At 36.2% G+C, this 21,647-nt stretch overlaps 1 protein-coding gene across 6 annotated transcripts in view; it reads right to left on the bottom strand.

Annotated features, from left to right (window-relative positions):
• The window catches only part of GRID2 (glutamate ionotropic receptor delta type subunit 2), a 696,754-nt gene that overhangs the window by 532,376 nt on the left and 142,731 nt on the right, over positions 1-21,647 (bottom strand). For all 6 annotated transcript variants that reach the window (XR_212218.5, XM_015276600.4, XM_420483.8 and 3 more), the window contains exon 2: positions 15,252-15,407. Coding sequence is in view for 5 of the 6 variants with exons in the window: in XM_015276600.4 (XP_015132086.1) it covers positions 15,252-15,407 (156 nt within the window). In the remaining variant the exon portion in view is untranslated. The remainder of the gene's footprint in view (positions 1-15,251; positions 15,408-21,647) is intronic.

Genomic DNA, 21,647 nt, shown 5'->3' with positions numbered 1-21,647 from the left:
ATTTCTCAGGTACAGAAATAATGACTTAAAAAAAAGATAATATCAACAATTTCCAGTGACAGAGAAATTATAGGAAATATTCAGCAGTGTTCAGTATGCTGTCATGGTCTCTATGCATTTAGATTTGGGTTCTCCTCCCCAAAACATTTGTAAAGAGATAAATAAACAGGCAGCACCAAGGCACATTGTGACTCCTTGCTAATTCATGGGGTGAGGATGATGGTTTAATGCAGGTGAGCTTTTGACCGAACTCTTGTTTCAGGCTCTGCAGTGGAGCCATTTCTGAGAATCTTGAAGGTTGCCCTACAACCAATTAAGTTACCACGTTCAGCACTGCCAAAGTTGTTCTCCTTCACCTTTCAAAACATTAAAAATGCAAATTAAATATACATTATATTAGCTGAATAAAACATGAAGATCTCTTGCTCTCTTGCAATAATGCAAAGCAAAGAGCCTTGGCATTAGTGCAAAGTGAAAAAAGTGAATAAAGCAATAAACTTGGTGTTGGCTCCCCTGTGTTCAGAGTTTTAGTTGGAGAAAACAGATTTAATTAGTAGATATAGCTACTGATAACATCTTGAACATGAGGCTACGGGAAGTGGATGAAGGGAAAGGAACAGATTCATGATGCTCAGGGATGTCCAATTCTTGCTCTGTTCAGGTATGGTGCCTTGCCACTAATAGCAATTATCATTCTCTAAAACTGGTCCTCTACTCATCCCTGGATCTCTCAGACTCCATCAGTGCACATTATACTAACTTGTACCTTTGGGAGTCTCCAAAACTTGAGAATGGCATGTGACATCAATTCAGACTGGTGAACATTACACTCTTTCTACTCAGACATCTGCATTGCAGATTGTCATAGCCCTGCTTTTTCTAGCTGATCACCATCACACAATGTAGACAGTCCTTCTGAAAAACCCAAATACCAATGCTGTAAAACAGATACGAAGGCTGAGCTGCTGGCTGCAAGCAAAGAGAGATGTTGGGAAAAAACAGCACCATCATTTTCTGTAATATTATTATTCATTAAGGAGAAATACTTTCAAATCAGTAAGGATTATCTATAATCCTAGAATCCTGGGAGTTAGCTGAGGAAATAATTGCTAATCTGCTTGTATTATTATTTTTTAAATAACACTTGAAATAGCAAGGATTTTTCTGCAATACTAAACAAAATATTTTTGCAAAACTGGAGAGTGACCTCATACCTATAGGACTCTGGTGATCAACCATCACAAGCAGAATAGTGAAAACTTATCAAGCTGATAAAAAAATAGAGGTCAGGTTATAATCAGAACCAATCAAAATAATAGTTTTATGAGGCAGAGAGACAGTGCAGATACTTATTAAAAAAAAAGTCAGGAAGCTAAGTAATGTATTTGAGAAGGTGTTTTAGAACATTCCAAAATTACTGTTTGCATAAACTGCTATTTACTTAGATAGACACAATCTGCATGAAATTACAACTATCCCTAAAAGCAGCTAGTAAGATCACAAGATATTTTATCTTATATAGGTTACTTATTCTGCAAAAAATCAAATGCTATTTAAAACTTCATGCTCTATAGTTAGAAAGCTTAAAGAAAAAGAAAGAAAATTCCATCTCCAAGAGTGCTAATAACCTCTTAACCTTCTGCTTCCATCTTCTCCAAAGCAAGTAAGGTGCTACCATGCACAAGAATATTAGAGAGAAAACAGAATGAAAAACAAAGTATCCTAAAGCATAGTATTTATTTCTTTTATTTATTTATTTATTGTCTTGGGTGGTCTATATTTTGAACACTATGAACTCTACTTCCATGGAAATTTGTTCTAAAATAGCTATTCTTAATAACATATCTTCATGGACATTCATAATCAGCATTGACAAAAGCAGATCAGAAGAGACCACAACAAAGGTCCAGTTAGAAACAGTTTATCTGCTTTTAATTTATAACCTAATACAATTTAATTTTGTTAGGTACAAAGTGACTTTCACTCTCTTTGGCCCACTGTAGGTATCGTGCTTGAGGCTATATGACCACAGCCCTGCAGATTGGTAGTGAGGAGGCCTACAACAGGGAGCCCAGCCAAGCACAATGTACTCTTTCTAAATTTAGTCAAGACCAGAGTACAGCATACAGAAAGATAGATCTTAGTTCAGTTTCCAACAGGCTTCTTGGAAACAAAAAGTTAAACCACATAAAACAGACCATTGAAGTTTACACTTACTTAATTATGCTCTACATTATTCTATGGTGACAGACTAGGTATGAAACCTTATGATTAAATTTAAGTCACATCTGGAGATATGATGAAACAGTTTAAGAAATAATCAGATTGCAGACTTTGAGTGAGTGCTAAGAGAGCTGACAGACAGAAATAAACATTTCAAATTTACTTTCATCCTATATAATCTTGGAATCATATTTAACTTTTCCAAAACTTCTGATATTTCCCAAACTGCAGTCTATTTCATCTCAATATATATTCCAGCTGCCAGATGTAATGACTCTGCAAGACAGATACACCTGCCAAGTGATTTTTATGCCAGGTAAAGCTTTAGGGGACGTCTATTTGAAATGCTCAAGTTGCTGCTACAATGATAGGTTTAAAAGGAAGAGATCATTGTTGCATTTTAAGATGACATCATGTACGTTCCTGTAGTCTTGGTAACTACAAGAATTTTATCACACATTAATATGTCCTACAGGTACCCACACACTTCTCTATCCAAAACTATTCCACTGTTTGAAGGTGGGTTTTTTTTTTGTTTTTTTTTTTTGTTGTTTTTTTAATAATTACAATACTCTTTTCTGTTTATGTATTGCTGCTTAAACACCAAGAATTTATACAGATTACTAATTTAAAGATCTATCTTCAAATTCCTGTTATTAACTGAAAAATGCAAAACCTTCTCTTTCTTGCACTATCATTGTTCAATATCCAGCAGAGGTTACAAGCATCAGTTTCTACTCAACTCCTATTCTGAAAGTTAGAACTAAAGAATTAGTCTTAAATCCTCCATATCCATTTCTGTGATCTATACAGTACTAAAGATATAAGCCCCCCCCCCCCCCCCCCCCCATGTCCTCGTGAGAAATAGCTTTTCATCTCTATAAACAGAATTTGAGTCTTTAGTATAAACTGGGGGGAGGGGGAGAAGGGGAAAGGGGGAGAGATCTCAGGTTTGTCAGTCATACAAGACTTAAATTATTCAACTCATGACAAGTATGTGAGTATTTCATGCTTTTCTAAAGGTTTGCTTGAAGTTTCAGAAGAACCAGGTACATCAATATATTCCAGAACATGGAATGACTCCACTGACTCGTTTGATAACTATTTACATTTAAAAATTTGGCTTAAGTTTTTCTGTGTACAACACAATTGCCACCTTCTAGCAGTAGAAGACTGCAATCCTTTTTTCCCTCAAGTTCCATATAGAAACAGAAAGAAGTAGCACAAACTTTATGTTTGCAACAGTGTTCCTTCTGTTTTTCAGTGGTCTTTACAGAGTGCAGCTCCTCATGGAAAGAAGACCCTTTGCCCTCGGGGGTCAGTACTGGGACCAGTGCTCTTTAATATCTTCAATGACATTGATAGTGGAATCAAGCGCACTCTCAGTAAGTTTGTGAATGACACCAAGTTGAGCGGTGCAGTCAACACACCTGAGGAATGGGATACCATCTATAGAGATCACCTTTGCTAAGGGGACAGGCTGAGAGAGCTGTGGTTGTTCAGCCTGGAGAAGAGAAGGCCCCAGGGAGACCTTATAGCAGCCTTCAGTATCTAGAGGGGGGACTGTAAGAAAGGAGGAAACAGACTTTAGCAAGGTCTGTTGTGACAGGACAAGGGGAAATGGTTTCAAACTAGAAGAGAAGAGGTTTAAACTGGATATAAGGAAAAAAACTTTTATGATAATGGGGGCACTGGAACAGGTTGCCTAGAGAGGTGGTGGACATCATGTCCCTGGAGACGCTCAAGGTCAGTCTGGATGGGGCTTTGAGCAACCTGATCTATCTGTAAACGAGTTAATTGCAGAGAAGTTGGACTAGATGACCTTTAAAAGTCCCTAGGTCCCTTCTATTTGATTTCTCCTTTGAAATCAAAATGCAAATACCTTAATGCATTCAAGGAATGCACTAACTTACAGAGCTGGATAAAGTGATAGTTTCCTATATAGGAGAATATTCTTTCATGCCATAACCTGCAGCTGGATAGCAAGTAAAGGTCTCCTGTGGCACAGGAGATGTCACCAAAAACTTCATTCAAAAAGCCTTGCTTGTAGCAAGAAGCCTTTTTATACGAGAGACAATTCTTGCTAAGGATCATGCACTTCTTCCTAAATGGCTACATATCACCATAAAAGTTCAAAATCGGAGGAGGTTACAGGGAAGGAAAACTTCTAGGCATCTGTATTGTGCTACAATCAATAAACACATGTACTTTTCTTTGCTTCCCTTCCAGAAAGCATTACAAAAGCCACCATGAACTTTTTACATTTGCCGTTTGTATATTTTATCAAAATCTAGCATTGACACTGCTAGTTTTAAACACATACGATATTAAGTCTGATTAGAAAGGCACAAGCAAATCTTTAAATGCTACTTTCACATTTTTCTTTATACAATTCCTCCCTATTTTTCCGTATGTCAGTGGCACAGTTCAGCTTATCAGTTTGTGAGAAAGAAAATCTTCTCTGAAACAATATTATCACAATTATTGTCTGTTTCATTTACTACATTGCTTCTGATGTTTGGTAGATTGGTTGATTGGCATACCTTAAATTACCCATATTTTAGCTACTTTACTAGGATTGAATCCTGTTTGCATTGTGAAGGTAAGCTGACTTGAATTCCAAAAAGAATTCTAGTCAAGCAGCTATCACCAAGATATCATGCAGCAAGCATAACACAAAATAACACACTAAATTGATAGTTTATTTTTACTTCATTTCATTTCTATTATTTTCAGCATTAATTTTGAATAAAATCACTATGAAAGACACATTGTTGAGTGCATGCATACTTTACATGCAATATTTTCCGACTTGCTACTGTACAGATAATCTCAGTAAAGTTTTCAGAAATATCTGTGGAGCCTGCTGCTTCCAAGTATGAGTAACCATGTTGATTTTCAGAGGTAATGCAAAGCACTGAATTTTGACTCTTTCATAACATTAGAGAAAGCTATTTACTTTTGTTTTAGATGACTGCATATTCATGTTATACAAATCGGCTAGATAAAAACAGGCACTGTCAAATAGCTAGTGAATGGCCAGAAACAAACAAAAGAAAAAAAATGATCAAAGACTTACCAACAAATTTTCAAGTATTTTCTTAAAGGCAGTGTTTTCAGAGTTTGGTTTTACATACGCTCTTATTCTGACTCAAGATCATCACGTTACTCTAATACAACCAACTTAAGCAAGACATTATGCTACTCAGGTTTCTCTAGAAACTCTCATGCTTTTCAAGGGAAGAAATTTCTACCATACAATGAACTGAACTCAATAAGCCAGGCACACACAAGAGTATTATTTTGGCTCATTATTTGTTCCATTAGTGTCAAATTAAAAATAAGTGATAAATAAGTAAAGATAGGTAGAAAATATTGGAAACAAGAGAACAAAATGGCAGCTATCCTCTTCCCTCATCAATACCCATTCACTTCCTATTCCTTTCTTCTGTCGGAGAATCAGGGTTACCAAAGACTTCAGGAAGAAATTCAAAATTTTGCGTGGTTTAAGTAGAACTATTGAATCTTTTTACAAGTACTTTAACATGCTTGTCTTTTGAGATCATCTCACACTCCTGATTTCACTCATTGAAGAGCACATAAACTGTTGGATCAAGGCTTTAACTTTTGGTTGTCAGAATGGTTTTTATATTCACCAAATATTACTATTTCTCTGAAAAGAAAAAAAAAAAAACTCTGAAAAGTGGCTAACTAGCACTAGGCCTGGCACTGAATCACAACTCAGTCCTAAATGGATGAAAGTGTACATCTTCAAAAAACAATGGTTGCTCCAAAAGTAATGCTTCCCATCTGTTTCCATGGAAATTACAACAGATACAAAGAACACAATAACAGGGTCTGATAGAGCAAATTCCCAGCTACAGAACTCTGGTTTTCAGCAGCCACTACTGATACTTACACATTTTTGCCAGCAATGAACAAGTGCCTGCATGCCACACCCATAAAAATTTGTACCACAACTGCTGTAGCCACTGCTGAAAATGACCACCCACTGCCTCATTGTGCTCATTGTGCCTCATTGTGCTCACATCTACTGTTTCATCTCCATAAATAATCAGCAAGCATTCAAATTCTACTTCCGTACCACCAACATTCATCTCTGAGGTCATGGGCCAGCATAATAAAATAGGAAGCATTACTTGTGGAGAAGCCATCGTAGCATCTTGATTGCATCCTTTCTTGCACCAGGTCATGAAACAATGAGATATAAACAGAAATCGTTTCCCTGTAACATGAAGCTACAATTTCTGAGCACAGCTCGCTGGAACTTTGATGACTGAGCCCAGTATATTACAGCCCTCCTATCATAAGATGCAGTATGAGAAGCAAAACTATAGACTTCTACGTATTTATCTGCTTTTTGTGGCCTCACAATCAGGGAGATTTATTCTGATTTCAGACTCCTTTCCACAAGTCAGAGGGCCATGGCTGTGACCTACAGGCACATTTCATCTTCAAGCAATAAAAGCACTACAACCATATGGAAAAGTCAGAGGTGTCGAGTTTCTGATGAAAATATGCCCTTAAAATAAACAAAATGAAGACTGGATTTTAAAGAGGGAAAAACAGTTTCTGAAAGGCTAGTGATCACAAACACTAACTTTGCACTGACATACTGTTCATACGAGTATTAAAATCCCACAGCAGACATCCTTTCAAAAAGATAACATGAAAGGTTATGGTTCTCAGATATGATTCCTGTTTTAATAAAACACTGCCTAGTTTCCAAGTCTGTCCTTGTAACTGCTCTGATAATTTTTCATACATTGATATGTAGTCAAAATTAGTTGGAACTGGACAATATAAAGAATCTGAGAGAACTTGGCTAAAATATAATTAATTTCCTCATGTAAGAGAATGACCTTCATAATTCACTTCAGGCTTCACCTCCAGAGTGTCATGGCTCATTTCCTCATTATCAGAATTAGATTTTAAAACACTCCTGTCCTCCATAAAGTTCATTTTTCCTCTGATTATGTATATATAGAAGAGTATGCTTAAAATAATTTGCATCACACAAATAGCCAAATGTCTCTGACACAAAACAGAATACAGCCTGTGCTCCAAGAGCTATCAGATTCCAAAAACAACCACAAAAAAAAATGCTGTTCCTAAGAAAAGATAGAAGAAAGCAAAGAAGAAGAGGAAAGAAGGCTCAAAGGGGAGACTAATTACACAATTAATTAACTAAATTAATTACACTGACTTTTAGATCAACACAAATGTAGATGTACAAATTAAATACTTATCTGCATGCAGTTAGGTACATATTTCTACCTGAACTGTCAGAAGAAATAAATACTCTGACTTTTGCTTAACACAGAGAACTCGGGAAAAGCAACAGCAAAAAAGAGATTACCCGCACAAAGCAGGAAATGACTGAATACAACAGTTGATAGCTCAGTGGTTGCCACCACAGACTGCTAGGCCTGTCTGCAAACATGCATTTCTAGTTGGACAGTGATGATTGACTGCCCAAGTGATTTTGGTGGACAGTACTTCATGAATAGGCAGGGAAGAAATCTGGATAGGGTGTCCATTACTTATTTAAGGAGATTGTCTTAAGGGGACACTAATAGCCTAGGGTGAAAGCTAAATAATTGGCATCTGGGAAGATGAAGCATCTCTTCATTTGCTTTGTTTCTATACTTCTATTTGTTAAAATACCCCAAATGTCTTCAGGCACAGTGGCTTTAAACATTTAAATGTGCTACAAATATTATTTAATCACATCACAATTTGTATAGCTCTCTTAAAAGTGAACTACTAGCAGCATGTCAGAATACATTAACACGGCAGATTGAAGCACAGTTTTTATCATATGAAAACATACATTGAGCACTTGTGAAATGCCAGTGGAAATACACATACTGCAAAACCAGAAGTGATCCAATCTCAATTTAAATTGTGAGTACCAGAATATCAGCGCTACTCCTATGGTAACGTGAGAAAATCCACTCTGCGCTCCAGTATCAAAGGCCATCACACTCGTACAGTTATTTATTCATTTATTTGATTCACCTTTTTAAAAAAGGTTAATAATCTGCCTCATAGACACATGCTTTTAAAGCAGAAGTCTGAGGAGGAAGTTATTTCATGTCTATTTAAATTGCTGTCTGTCATTTGAAAGGGGAAGCTCTCTGATAGAAAGTTCAAAATCTGCCTTAAAAATTAATGTTGAGCCAAACTTTGGCAACTAGCAACAGCCAATGTCATCATTTTTAGGTGAATCACTCTTGCTGTTTTAAAGGTAAGAGAAAGCAGGAAGGAGAATGCAAAAAGGTAATGGGGTAGGAAAAATGAGCTCCTAAATGCTAGTCCTTGTTTTGTTGCATGGTCTGCAGAAATACCTCTAGCCATATCGATCGGTCTGAATGCTGTAATGTAGCTGAGTTTAACAGAGGGAAGCAGCTGGGCATCCTGGTCATCTGAAGCAAATTGGTTTCCGTGGAAACACCAGTATTGCTTGTTTAAAACACAACAAATACATACAGCCATCATAAACATTGTGTTTAGTGAATTTTAGATATTCTGCAAGACAACATGAATAACAATAACTACAGATGCCAGGAATTTGCCCCTAGTCCACACTGTAGAAAGATTTTTTTTTATTCTTAATTAAAAGTTTTCCCCCCTTTTTCAGCTATACAGAATGCATCCTTTGGAAATGTTTTTTTCAACTGCACTAATTTCTCTTGTTTAAACTTGATATCTTAAACGTTTCAGATTTGCCATCTATGAATGCAAAGGACTGCTGAGGTTTGCACCTCTTTCCTGAAACCTTGGTTCCCACATTGCATAAACTACTCTGGAAAATCCATTCTTGATGGAACAAGTGATTCTATTTATTTACTTATGTTTACAATTATTTGGATTTGGGGGGGCCAGAGATCGAGCTTGAACTGAAAGGTTGGACCTATCTCCAAGTCTAGCACAACTTACAACTGCCAGAATTAGCTTTCAAGCTAGAAGCAAAAACAATGAAAGTTGTGCTGCAATTAAAGAGAACATTACTACAGCAAGAATTCAGAATTAGGAAGGGCTGGAGCCCAGAATTCAAAGACTGGAAAGGTGTAGAAGTCTCACAATTACTGTAAGTGCTGAAGCAGTATGATGCCTTACTCAAAATAAATCTGATCCTCTTTTACAGTTTGCAGTATGATCTTGGTAAATTACCTCCAGGCAAAGAAAGGTCACAATAGCTTTGAAACTGTTGCTGAAGATGTGTTAAAAACGTGTCCTGCTCCTCCTAAGAGAAGTCTCTGTGACGTGTACCTTTCTAGCTCAGTCAGGATGACGTTATCCTAAGAGTTGTAAAACCTGCTATTTTCTTAAGCTGCCAACACTTGGAGTCCCTGTGGCATATTTCCACAAACTGGAGATCTGACTGATTTTGCAACACTAGGAGGACTAAAATGAGAGCAAAGGCTGTGGAAGAGTACCAGCACTTTGGAACTAGGCAGTGCCATCACTGCTACTACACAGTACAAATGCATAGAGGGTGGAAAATTCAAGAGAATTACACCATATTTTTTAAAGTACTGAAGTAATGATGATAGATGCAATTTGCAATTGCCAGCATTTCCATTAGTTCCTGATTTACAATGGAATTTTATATTGCCACGGTAATGCTTCTACTCCTATTTTCACTAAACATTTTATAGTTCAAATTCTAGATGAAAATGATTTTTCCCCTTCACTATTTGTAGTATTATTTTACATCAAAATCCATTTTATCGGGAAGAAAGTGAACCTGAAATAAAATGGAAGGCCAATGAGCAAGTGTAAACCTGCAAAGGTTTAATCTCAAGCTGAACACATATTGGTTAATAAACAGCACTAGAAAGAGTAAGGAATGTGAAGAAATAAGTGACATAAAGTGAGAAAAAGTTTAGCAGTCTGTGACATCTGCGGATTTACACAGGTTACTATAACAAAACAAACAAACAAACAAACAAAAACCTCAAAAAAAAAAAAACAGGAAAGGACAATCTTATTACACTCATCTAGTCCCAAAGGCCAAAGCAGATGTACCCATAAGGCCATAATTTCAGACCATAAAACTTTGCTTGAATAAAATCCTGCATGTGACCTTCATACATATTGCTGCCCTACAAACCTCTGTTATTCTACAGCTGAACACCATTTAGTTATGACTCACTGCCTTATTTACTTCACTGATCTCAATAAGCTTTCAAAAGCCATTATGAAGGCTTGAGTTGGTGTCTGTAAGCATACTCTGGTGACTAACCTGAATGACAAAAAGGTTTGTTTAAAAAAAAAAAGTAAAACCTATATACGATTGCAATAGGAAAACTTGTCAAACTAACTGGATTTCAAACAGCGTCAGCAAAATCTATGTCATTTGTTTTATGTTGCCTATAGGAGGTGGCATTGGATCATTATAATAGAGATCATTTAAGATAGGTAAAGATATTGTCAAGAAAAGTAAAACAGGTAGGAAAAGGAGAAGAATAAAAATTTGCAGTACCAAATACAAATAAAAGGTGATGGCTATGATGTTTAAGAAACCGTCAATGGATCTCTGAGGACCCTGTACACATGTTTGTATGTGGGTTCTGTCAAACTCCGGCAGTCCTCTAAATGCTGTGGACGCCTCCAGCACTGCTAGCATCTACAGCATTCACTCCACAACTCTTAGGTCTTACATAGTGGAATGGCAGCACAGGGACTGTAGGAACTGTGATGCCCAAGGAGGCAGATCAGCACAAGCCAAAGTGTTAGTACTGGTTCAAGCTCCCAAAGACTCCACTTGGCCTTTGCCAAATTTGAGATAGGAATAACGTAGACAGTGATACCTTCATTACAAAAAATGCTTTCCCTCAGATATGAATAAACAAGTATTCCAGAAATATGATTGGAAAACAGAAGAAAAGGGAGACGAGAATCATTAGCAGTGGATTGAAACCTAGTGATATATCCAGCAAAGTAACTCAGCTGAGAATCCCTACAAAATGCATACTTCACATGAGCCCTTCAGTAGCCACATGATCATATTATTTATGACAAGTTGAGAACTGCAGGTAGTAGCAGGCCTTGAATCATCACATTTAGGCTTTAATTATTAGTGTACAGAAGTAAGCACAAGAGTAATAAAAATAAGAGTTATGAAAAGGCAGTGATTTCTGACAAATGAGAGAAGTGATGTATTTTTTTTTTTACAAAAATTCACCGTAAAAGCTAAAAAGTAAACAGCAAAATAACAACCCAGTTCATTAAAAAGAAGTACATGAGCATGTCACCTTCCAAAAATAATTACAGTTTAAGTATATTGTAGAATGCCTATCCCACTTCCATTTAAATGCTGCTGTAAATTCAAGTCTCACAAGAAGGGAAGTCTATAGTATTATGCTACATATTTTATGATTGCCACTAGTATTGATCGTAATTCCCTGTTTCATAGTGCTTACAATATTAACTTGGTGCCATGCAATAACCGGCTATCACTACTTCCCTCAATATCCACACAAAGAAAACAGTAGTTCGTGCTTTCCCTTCATAGTACCCAAATTTGACACAACATATAAAAGCCAGACACAATATTCTTCCTTTTTTGCTCACACCAGCACGCAAATACTTTGAGACCTTACCTGAAAAAAAGTGCATTATAAATGTTGTGAAGTGCTTTGTAGTGAATAAAGAAAGGGAGAAAAGAAACTGCTGTACTATGTCCATAGGTACATATACATTTCAACAGCTAGATGGCAGCTACCCTGATCTGGACTGGGGTGTGCCATCTACTTGCCCCTTGGCCACATTCCTCTGCAAACCCATGTTCATCCAGCTGCAGCTTCACGTGCTAGTCAGGCAACCCTCTGATCCTCAACCCGACTGCTCTGGTCTTATTTTCCCACCCCACAGCAGTCCTCCCTCTCCTAAATGCATCCTGATGGAGTGTCTATACTGCCCTATAATGCTGACATGTCAACATAAGTAACGCTATAAAATTGAGCACATCACACTCACTGTTGCTCCTTTCTGGCACAGCGTAAAACAAAGGGGAGGAAAATTTCCCTAACTTAAAGGAAATCAATTTCATCTCCTATGTCTGTGCTCTATCACACGTCTATAAATCATCCCTGAGGGCGCTTCAAGTGATATTATGGGGCATGTCATTCACTGCTCTTCTGGGATAAAACCACTCAGCTTTGCCATATAGTTTCATCGGTCCAATCAGAACAATTAATGAGATGCCCTGAGGTATAATCGGAAGATATTTCAGGGCACCATAATAATTTATACAAACAGATTCATTGAGAACGGTAAGTACTGTGCTCCAGCCAGTCCCATCAAATTAATTATCTTTACATCCAACAATCAATACAAATTATCTGAGTGCTTCTGTTTACTTTGTTCAGAAGTCACTTGCTAATGTTGCCAATAAAATTAAATAAAAGAGAAAAAATATATGCAGTCCACGAGTGGATCATTAATAAAAATACATTTGTAAATACCTTCTTTGCAAATTAAGTCTCATTTTATCAGTTCTTTACTCATGACTTCCTGGTTTTTGAAAATCAAAATCTGAGTCAAGTTTGTAAGAACTTTCCCTAGTTACTAGAAATGGTATATTTTACACAATTTTAGGTGAATTTTAAGTTTTTGGCCTTTAACAATTTAAATGATCATTTTGCCAAAAATCAAAATCTTTTTTAGTTTCATAAGGTTCTTTATAGTTTCAACAAGATGAAAAACAAATTCAAAGACACAAAAATAGTTATTATGAGTTCGAATAAAGCAAATTGCAGTCAGTTTACCACAATTTAATTTCTGTACGCTAAGATGTATAAGTTAGGAGAGTACACAGTATCTTCTTCTGATATTAGCATTTCAGTGTTGTTGTGCTGCTTAAGGAGAAGCTATACTGGCATAGAAATGGAAGTCTGGATATATCGAATGCCATACAAGTTTAATACCAGGAAACTTTGCCTCATTCTGTTACTTTTTACACACTGAATACATAAGTCTGAGCATTTACGTGTTTACAGTATGGCTTAGCATACTACTACTCATATAAGACCTGTGCCTTTTTGCTTACAGACTGGTCTCATTCTTTCTGCTCTTCGCACCCCACAAACACCACCAAGGTAAAAGGTATGACATATGTAGTAATGTTACAGAGATCCTCTCCCCTTCTATTAATGTTTGTAAGAAATCCATTAAGAATAGGATACAAGCAATGTAAGGATGTGGAGGAAAAAAAAAAGGGGGGGGGGAGAAGAAAAAAACCTGGTGTAAAGTAATAGAAACATTACAGTACAACCTACGTTTATATTCAAATTCAACCAATTAAAAGCAAATATTAACAGTACAAAAATAGACTGATGAACAAATTTCCACAGATAAATGCATGCCAAAGATGAAACTGTTGTTCTTCACTAAAATTATGAGGCTTTGCTGACTGTGTAGCTGTATTCAACTGACAAGAAACAGTTTTCACTACCAAACACTTTCTTGAACTCATCAATATCACAAAGAACTCTTCCCCTTGACACATGATATTCAAACTTTTGTCAAATCAACTCCATTCACATTTCAGGTACTGACTATATTATTTTTAAAATGACAAATGTGGTTGTTGTGCAAAAAAGTGAGTAACTGGATTTTGAAGTATAAGGTCATCAACTCATTTGACATGCTTTAATTTTCTAGACAATCCTTTTTCCTTTAAGAAAGAATTAAATATTTTTCTTAAAACTCATTTCAATGAAATAATTAGCAACTCCTTGGTCTCATTTATATAGTAAATTGTTAAGTATCAGCATTGATTGGTGTTAATCAAAGAGCATCACTTAATATTATTCATCCTGGACCAACTGGAAAAAAGCTTAAATACTAGCAGTAAATAGTTTCTAAAAAGATTGATTTCACTTTGCCATTTCCCAACCCTCTAGATTCTACACCTAATAGCTTCTATGTCTATCTTTTCAGATCAAAATAGATTGAATTGATCCAGATTGAATTAATTTCAAAGTCACAGCCTTAAAAAACCTGTAATGTTTCTCACTATACTCATTTATCCATTGCTTGCACAATTTAAACTAAACCAAAAATTACTAAAATTTCACAAATTAAGTATTCTACTGACAAAAAAGTCATAAGTATTGGGTGCCCTTCTATTAACACTGCATTGGTAAAAGCCCATTGAAAACAAAGAGCTATTTAACTTTTAACTTCTCATGTATTGCAGCAACTGTTTGAAAATTAGCTGCATATACCTTAAGTTCTATTGTGAACTGTCAATCTAGCTTGGTCAATAAGGATTTAGAAAGCCATCAACATTTTGTTTTCTTTTTAACTCAAGTTTAGTATTATACCTACAATAAATGTATGCTCTGCAACTCAGAAAGAGATTACAGTGCTAGAATGGCAAAGAAACACAAACACTTAGGAATTCAAATCCATACATTCAGCAACTTCGTATAGCTGTCTTTCCAGACAATTGCTCAGTCACACCAGCTCAGAGGGATTTCAAATATTGAATCCTGCTATCATCTTACTGCTACCACAAGAGCCCAAAGCGGTGTCCTCATCTCTTGTGCAGTAATTGGGAAATTGAAAAGGATGGAGTGAGTACAAAATCATGTTGGACACGGGTGACTCTCTGAGTCATCAGGTTATCTCTAATCCCTCCTATAAAACAGGTAACTTTTTCAAGCGAATGTGCTAAAAGGTTAGACACATGGAAACCCATATTATCCAACTAAGTAAGCTGGTATCCTCATGAAATGAAACCAAGAAATAGTACTTTATGACCTCTCAATACTATCTGTTTGACAACAACTTCAAAATAGCCCGAAAAGGAGTGAAGATCTAAGGCTAACCAATGTACCATTTTTTCCAATAGCCTTTACAGCAAAACAGATATAAACTGAAGTTTACAGCCTGAAGTCATTAGACCAGCACAAACCATACCAGCTAAATTCAAAACCAAAGACAGAATTTGATATTCTATGGAAAAAGAAACCAAAAAAATAACATCCTACCTTCTTGAACTGCCTGAAATGGATTGTTGCCATCCACAAATGTCACTGAACATGTGATTTTCTCTGTTTGTAAGATTTCGTCATTCTGGTTGAGATCAGCAACTGCCATTCGAAAAACTTCCTCATCTTTTTTAGCTGATTCATCAAAAATCGCCCCTGGGAAATAAAGAAAAAGAACAAAGAGAAAAAAAAAAAGAGAAATGAGGTTGCACATTTCACTTATATTTCAAAGTGTTACCCATAAACACTCAAGTCATATTTTACACTGTAACTTCACCCCTTCGCTCACCCTTGATGAGCAGTTCTTAAAACACGGAATCCAGAAGCTACATCAAAATACAGAGATTTTCTACATTTTAACATAATTTAGGGCAGAAATGGAAGAGAAACATTTACTCCAGCTAGAAGTAGTGGGAATCTTTGTTTTGACAAAAGAGATCATCTGTAGAGAAATATGGCCAAGAAATTAGAACTAATTACCTTTCCAAAAGTGCTATTTAATACACAGAATAAACAAAATGGGCTAAGTTATCAGTCCTACATTATATTTAGTTATCATTAAAATAAAAAAAAAAAAAAAGAAATGAAGTTCAAATGAGGTGAAAATAAGTCTAAAATGGCAGCAGCACTGGGAATATGAGTTAGAACTTACAGCAATAATCAATAGACAGGTCAGCAACTGATAAACTATTTCAGGTCTAACTCCTATCAGATTTATAAAAGAACCACTCCAGCTAACCATCTGTCAGTAAATTAAGTTGAATTGGTTAATTAAAGTTATTTCTCCCTGTATGAATATGACAGAAAGTGACTGTTCTGCCTTTACCCCAAAACCTTCAAAGCAGAGCATCTTCAACAGGAAACCATTAAACACAGGAGGAGCTGGTGGTATAAAGGCTTCCAAAGCTTCACATATTTTGAAAAAGAACACCCAGGCTAGAGGGTGCTGTTTTTCACTTTCTTTAACCTGTGTTACTTCTAGCATCACTAATTTTCTATTATTTTACATTAATTTCTTATATTAACTATTAAAGAAGAGATGGCTCAAATCACAGTATGATAGTCATATGAAGAATGTTTTATTGTTTAAAGCCTCAAATTGGGTATGTGAAGTATTCAAGCACCTCTAAGTCTTTCATTTCTGTAGATTAAAGAGACTGAAAGGATGCTTCAAAAACAAACATTTAAAAATTGTAGCTATTTTTTGAAATTTCTTAAGTTTTCAGGCTTATTTATTCTTGAGCATCCATTGCCAACACAAAACTGAACTAAGACAGTGTATGTGATGAGGCAGCCAAAGGGTACGTACAATACTGATTACCGGTGATCTCAAGAAAAGAAATCTGCAGTAGTGTGGGACAAGACTGATTTCCAGGCAATGGCTACTTTAAGAGAAATTAACTTCATATGCATTATTTATCATATTTTTCCCACTGACCTCCAACACCCATCTCCCTGCCAGCACCACTCATTCTACACATGAGCATCTCTTCATACAGTCTGACCGCTTTGACTCAAACATTTTCCTCCTGAAGCTGCTGCCATCTGGAACAGCTGTTCTTTACCTCTCCACTTCATTCACCTGTCATCTCTGTGCAAATCTCAGTTGAAAGGATTCATTTTCTCCCTTGATTCTATTTCCTTATCTTTTTTTTTTTTTTAATTTAGCTCCATAAAGCGAAGCCTCACAGCTGAGAAAACACTTAGTATGCAAGATGCCACAAACTATAGCTTCTCCAAGAAGATGATTTTTGTACCCAAGTAAAATTTAAAGATACAGGAGACTCTACTCAGTGAAATATCCTAAAACATATTTCTGTTTCTAATCTCAGAAAACAGTGTTTTTTAAACCAAAATTACTTGTGCTTGTATATTTGCTTTTTGTTGTTGTTGTTTTGTGTGTGTGTGTGTGCATGTGTGTTTTTGTTTGCTTTCTGTAGGTACTCTGGGGGGACAGTTTTAATTTTTTTTTCTTGGCTTGTTTTTGTGAAGGGAGTGCAGCATATACCTATACTGATGATGACTACATAACATAGTACTGTTTATTGCTAATAAACATTTGAAGGGACAATTTTACATGGTTATTAAGTAATTCCACAACAAATGCCACAGTAAAAGGAAGTGAACATGCACCTATTGCATGCACACAGGGCAGTTGTTGACTCCACTGCAAACAACATGACAAAACAAAGACATTCCAGCTAACACTACAGAATACAGCTTCTTATTCTACAGCTGAGAAATGTTGCCTCAGGCCTGGCTTTGTCCCCACAAACCAGGTAACTTACTGAGCAGTGGATACAGAGAAATCCAAGTTATCCAGAGTTTCTTTTGCATGAACTATCACAAAAATCCCCCTCAGCATCACAGCCCTGCCACTGGTTAGCAGAGAATTGCTCCCAAAACAGTGCTTTCAGCAGTGCCGCAACAAGTTTCTCAGAATTCTTCTAATTCCTTTCAGTCATGGCTGCCCCTAATAAACTATGCTTTTTCTCTCATTTCTTAGCCTGAAGCACATCCTACCTCCGATAGCATCTGAACATACATAAGGTATAGGGTTTGATTAAACTCCATGCAAAAAGTATATTCTTCCTCGCTACAATACAACTGCTCCAGTTATGCGCTGCCTGATCTAAGCAACATTTATGGCTCCATTTACCAGACACTCCCTAAACAACACTGCATCTGACATATTAAACCAGCTACATTACAGAAATGAGACATTACACATGCTTTAGTTTATATCTTCATAGGTAAAACAAACATATATAAAAGGATTGTAAGAACACATGACAGCAATAACTTCTGCTTGAACAACCTAGCCCAGATGCCTTCAGAAATTAAGGTTTTATCCATTAGAAAATCTAATTTAATTATACAAAAATCTTTTTGAGATATACTAAAGACAACACTGTTCCTTTCAGGAGATGTCACTGCACAGCAGCATGTGCATTCAGCCTCAAATGGTGAGAACAAATTTTATCTTATAATTGATTCTCCAAGTTTGTTTTTGTTCTCAAATAAAACTGGAACACTCAAAGCAGAATCTGAAGCATTTTCATGTTGTTCCTGTTCTTATATATACGCTTGTAGATCCAAAGGTTTCTTTCAACTGTTTGTCTACACAACAATCAATATTACACAATTTGTTAATTTTTGCTAGATTTCCAAAATAAAACTAATTTGAATGAAAACATACAGGTATTTTTGGTTTGCACAAACATTGCTGAAATATTTTCTATTTTCTGTGGCTTCAGGAACTGTACTCCGGTTAATAGAAGAGAGTTTTCTGATATGAATTGGGTATCTCAGAGTTTTTCTAGATAGCACTAATTGCAGCCCTAAACTTCTTTGCTTGGTGAGGCTTGACATCACGCTGAAGTTTGGAAGCTTATTCTTTCCAACTTTTTTTTTAGCCAGCTCGAACAAAATAAAAGGAACTAAAGTATATCACACTTCAAAATGACTTTTACGTATTTTCTGCTTTCCTCACACACAGCTACAAAATGACTGGAATGACCACAGACTTGTTTAAACTGTGTTTCCAAAATGAACCCTTTCAGCTACAGGGGAAAAAAAAAGGTTACAAGGAAGTAATAAACTGACAATGTAGCAAAATTATTCCTCCAGATACTGTGTGAAAATTGGACTCTAGAAAACCATATAAAAGTACAACTTGGCAAAGGAAAGAGTCTTCAAAATTATACAAAATTAGATGTTGTTCTTCTTTCTACCCCCCATTGCATACCTCAACTGAAATAGTTCTCATACTGAACACATCATTTCTAAGGAGCATTCCCATGTTTGCATCAGGAGTCAATGCATTGACACAGCAATTATTTAACACCAGTTTCCTCCCCATCCTCTTTTATTAGCATGTCGTTACTTTCAGCTTTATTTCAGAATCTGGATGAGAACAGCACAAATGCAATTATCTATTCGTTTTTAAAAATAAAATAATAATAATAATAATAAAAAAACAACACATCAATAATGTCCTGTAGCTAGGAAGAAAATTCTTAGTGTTTAACCATCTCATCTATACTCTACAATGTCACCAGAAATCTGTCAATTTCAATGAACCTAGATGAAATCATGCACAGATTTGCTAAGTTCATTAGGTACTAATGACACTGTTAGAAAGGCATTCCAAAGATCACTTGTCCTACTGACCTCAATGTACAAAAATACAACCTAACTTACATGCTATTGGTCATTTCTTGAGAAATTTCCCTAGCCTACTAGAAACAGTCCAGGAAACACAAAAATGGGACAGAAATTCAACATGACTGTAAGGATGAAATGTAAAGAGTTTTAAACTATGTCCATGCTTACACTGGCTACGAAAAGAGGAAGTTAACCTCTTGCAGTGCTTTCAAGTATCATCCATGTATCTTATCTATGAAGATGTGACATTAATCTCACAAAATTAAGTACTTCATTTCAAAAATAAGGGGGAGTATATGGATTAAATGCCATTGTAAACTGAAGTCAGAGCTCATTTTCAGCACATAAGCTTGATCTTCACTGTTTAATGTTACCCATGCACACCTCATTAGCAAAAGCTATATATACTTAGCTCAATAATACACTAGTTCAGAAGTCCAGGAATGTTTGGAGAGAAAATGAATATTGCATTCTTATTCTAAATGAGAAAATTAATGCAGTTGCTGGGAGAAGAATGGTCATGCTGTTAACACTCAAAACTGGAAGCCAGGAATTTAGATTTCTCAATGTCAATCCTCAGCTGAAATGTCCTGCAGAAATGTAAGCAAGTTGCTTCAAGTCTCACTTCCACCATGTCAAATTAGTTTCTGAGTGCTTAAATCAATGAAGCTGATCCTGAGATACTGCGTAGGATAAAATCCCATGTTATTACTAGACAACAGGAATGTTCAATGATTGGGAAAATTTGTACAAAATCCATTCATTTTAAATTATAGCAGCAAATTCCTGGCTAAACCATAGACTATCATACCTGATAGAGTGAATATATACATGCAGAATTGGAAAAAAATATATATAATGGAGTTATTGTCAAGAACAAGAGGGACCTGACATATCTGATAATCGCGTTGCTCTCATTGTAGGAATTTAGAAGGTCATATGCAGACATCTATCCTTGCCTTTGTAACTCCCATTATTACAGCACTCACTGTGTACTAATGCAGATGAATGCTAAGTTTTATTCCTGAAACATTCAGAGCTGCTGTAAGATTCTCTGTTGACTTATAGGCACTCAAAACGATGCAATCAAGTCTTGATTCAGTAAATTAAGGGAAAATATGAGCATGCTTCACTCTTCTCTTTTATGGCAACTAATGGATGGACCACTTGCTGGATAAGGAATTTGGTGGATAGTCACACTCAGAGAATTGTAGTCAACAGCTCAATGTACAAGTGGAGACAGTGATGAGTGGTGTTCCTTAGGGACCAGTGTTGGGACCGGTGTTATTTACCACCTTTGTAGGCAGTATGGACAGTGGGATCAAGTGTACCCTCAGCAACTTTGCAGGTGACACCAAGCTGAGTGGAGCAGATGACAGGACAGAGGGAAGGGATGCCATCGAGAGGGACCTGGACAGACTTGAGAGGTGGCCCATGTCAACCTCATGAAGTTCAAAAACTCCAAGAGAACTTCTGATAAACTTCTGATATTCCTCTTCTCTCTCACTTTTTTTCCCCACTCTCCTTAGAGTCTACTACACAGCTTTGGAAGCATTAAGGTTCCTTGACAAGTTGACAAATAAAATTAAGCTTTTTATGTTACAAGCTTTTCTGAATGAATGTAAATATAGTGAGAGCCAATGCTTCAAGTACTGTACATCACACCTACTAATTACAAAGCAATAAAGACTTTCTGGAAAAGCAGAAACAGAAGTTTGAGGGTATAGAATTCACTGCCTTCTCCTTGTCTTTTACAAAATTTAGTTTTAACATGATTAGCAGGAGTCAATTCATTTGGCTGCAATAGGTGCTGCAGTTCTGTTGTGTTCTCAGGAAATTTTGAGATTTATTGCTCTTGCAATTTGCAATGGGTAAGCACATTGGACTTTTTTTTTTCTCATTTAATTCTATTGCTGTGGATACACATAAGTGTCACTGGGAATTATGTTCACATTTGGAAATAACAGATTCTAAGATCTTATTCCCCTTATTTACACTGTCTGTCGGGCACATATGCACAAGCACGAACACATTCCAATCACTGTTGATTTATTTTGAGCTCATCCTGACAGACATTTCTAATTGTTCTCAAGTTCCAAGCCACCATTTAACACTCAAGTTTAATACAAATGATACCATTTGTCAAATTCTTCTGCTGAATCTCCTTAATCTTATAAAACAAACAAACAAAAACAGCTGTCATTTGCTAGCCTCTTTCTAGGAAAGGTT

This window comes from Gallus gallus, chromosome 4 (genome assembly GCF_016699485.2).
Source record: "Gallus gallus isolate bGalGal1 chromosome 4, bGalGal1.mat.broiler.GRCg7b, whole genome shotgun sequence".
NCBI lineage: Eukaryota > Metazoa > Chordata > Aves > Galliformes > Phasianidae > Gallus > Gallus gallus.
Note: the sequence above shows the minus strand (reverse complement) of the source record. Positions and strands in the feature narration are given on the sequence as shown.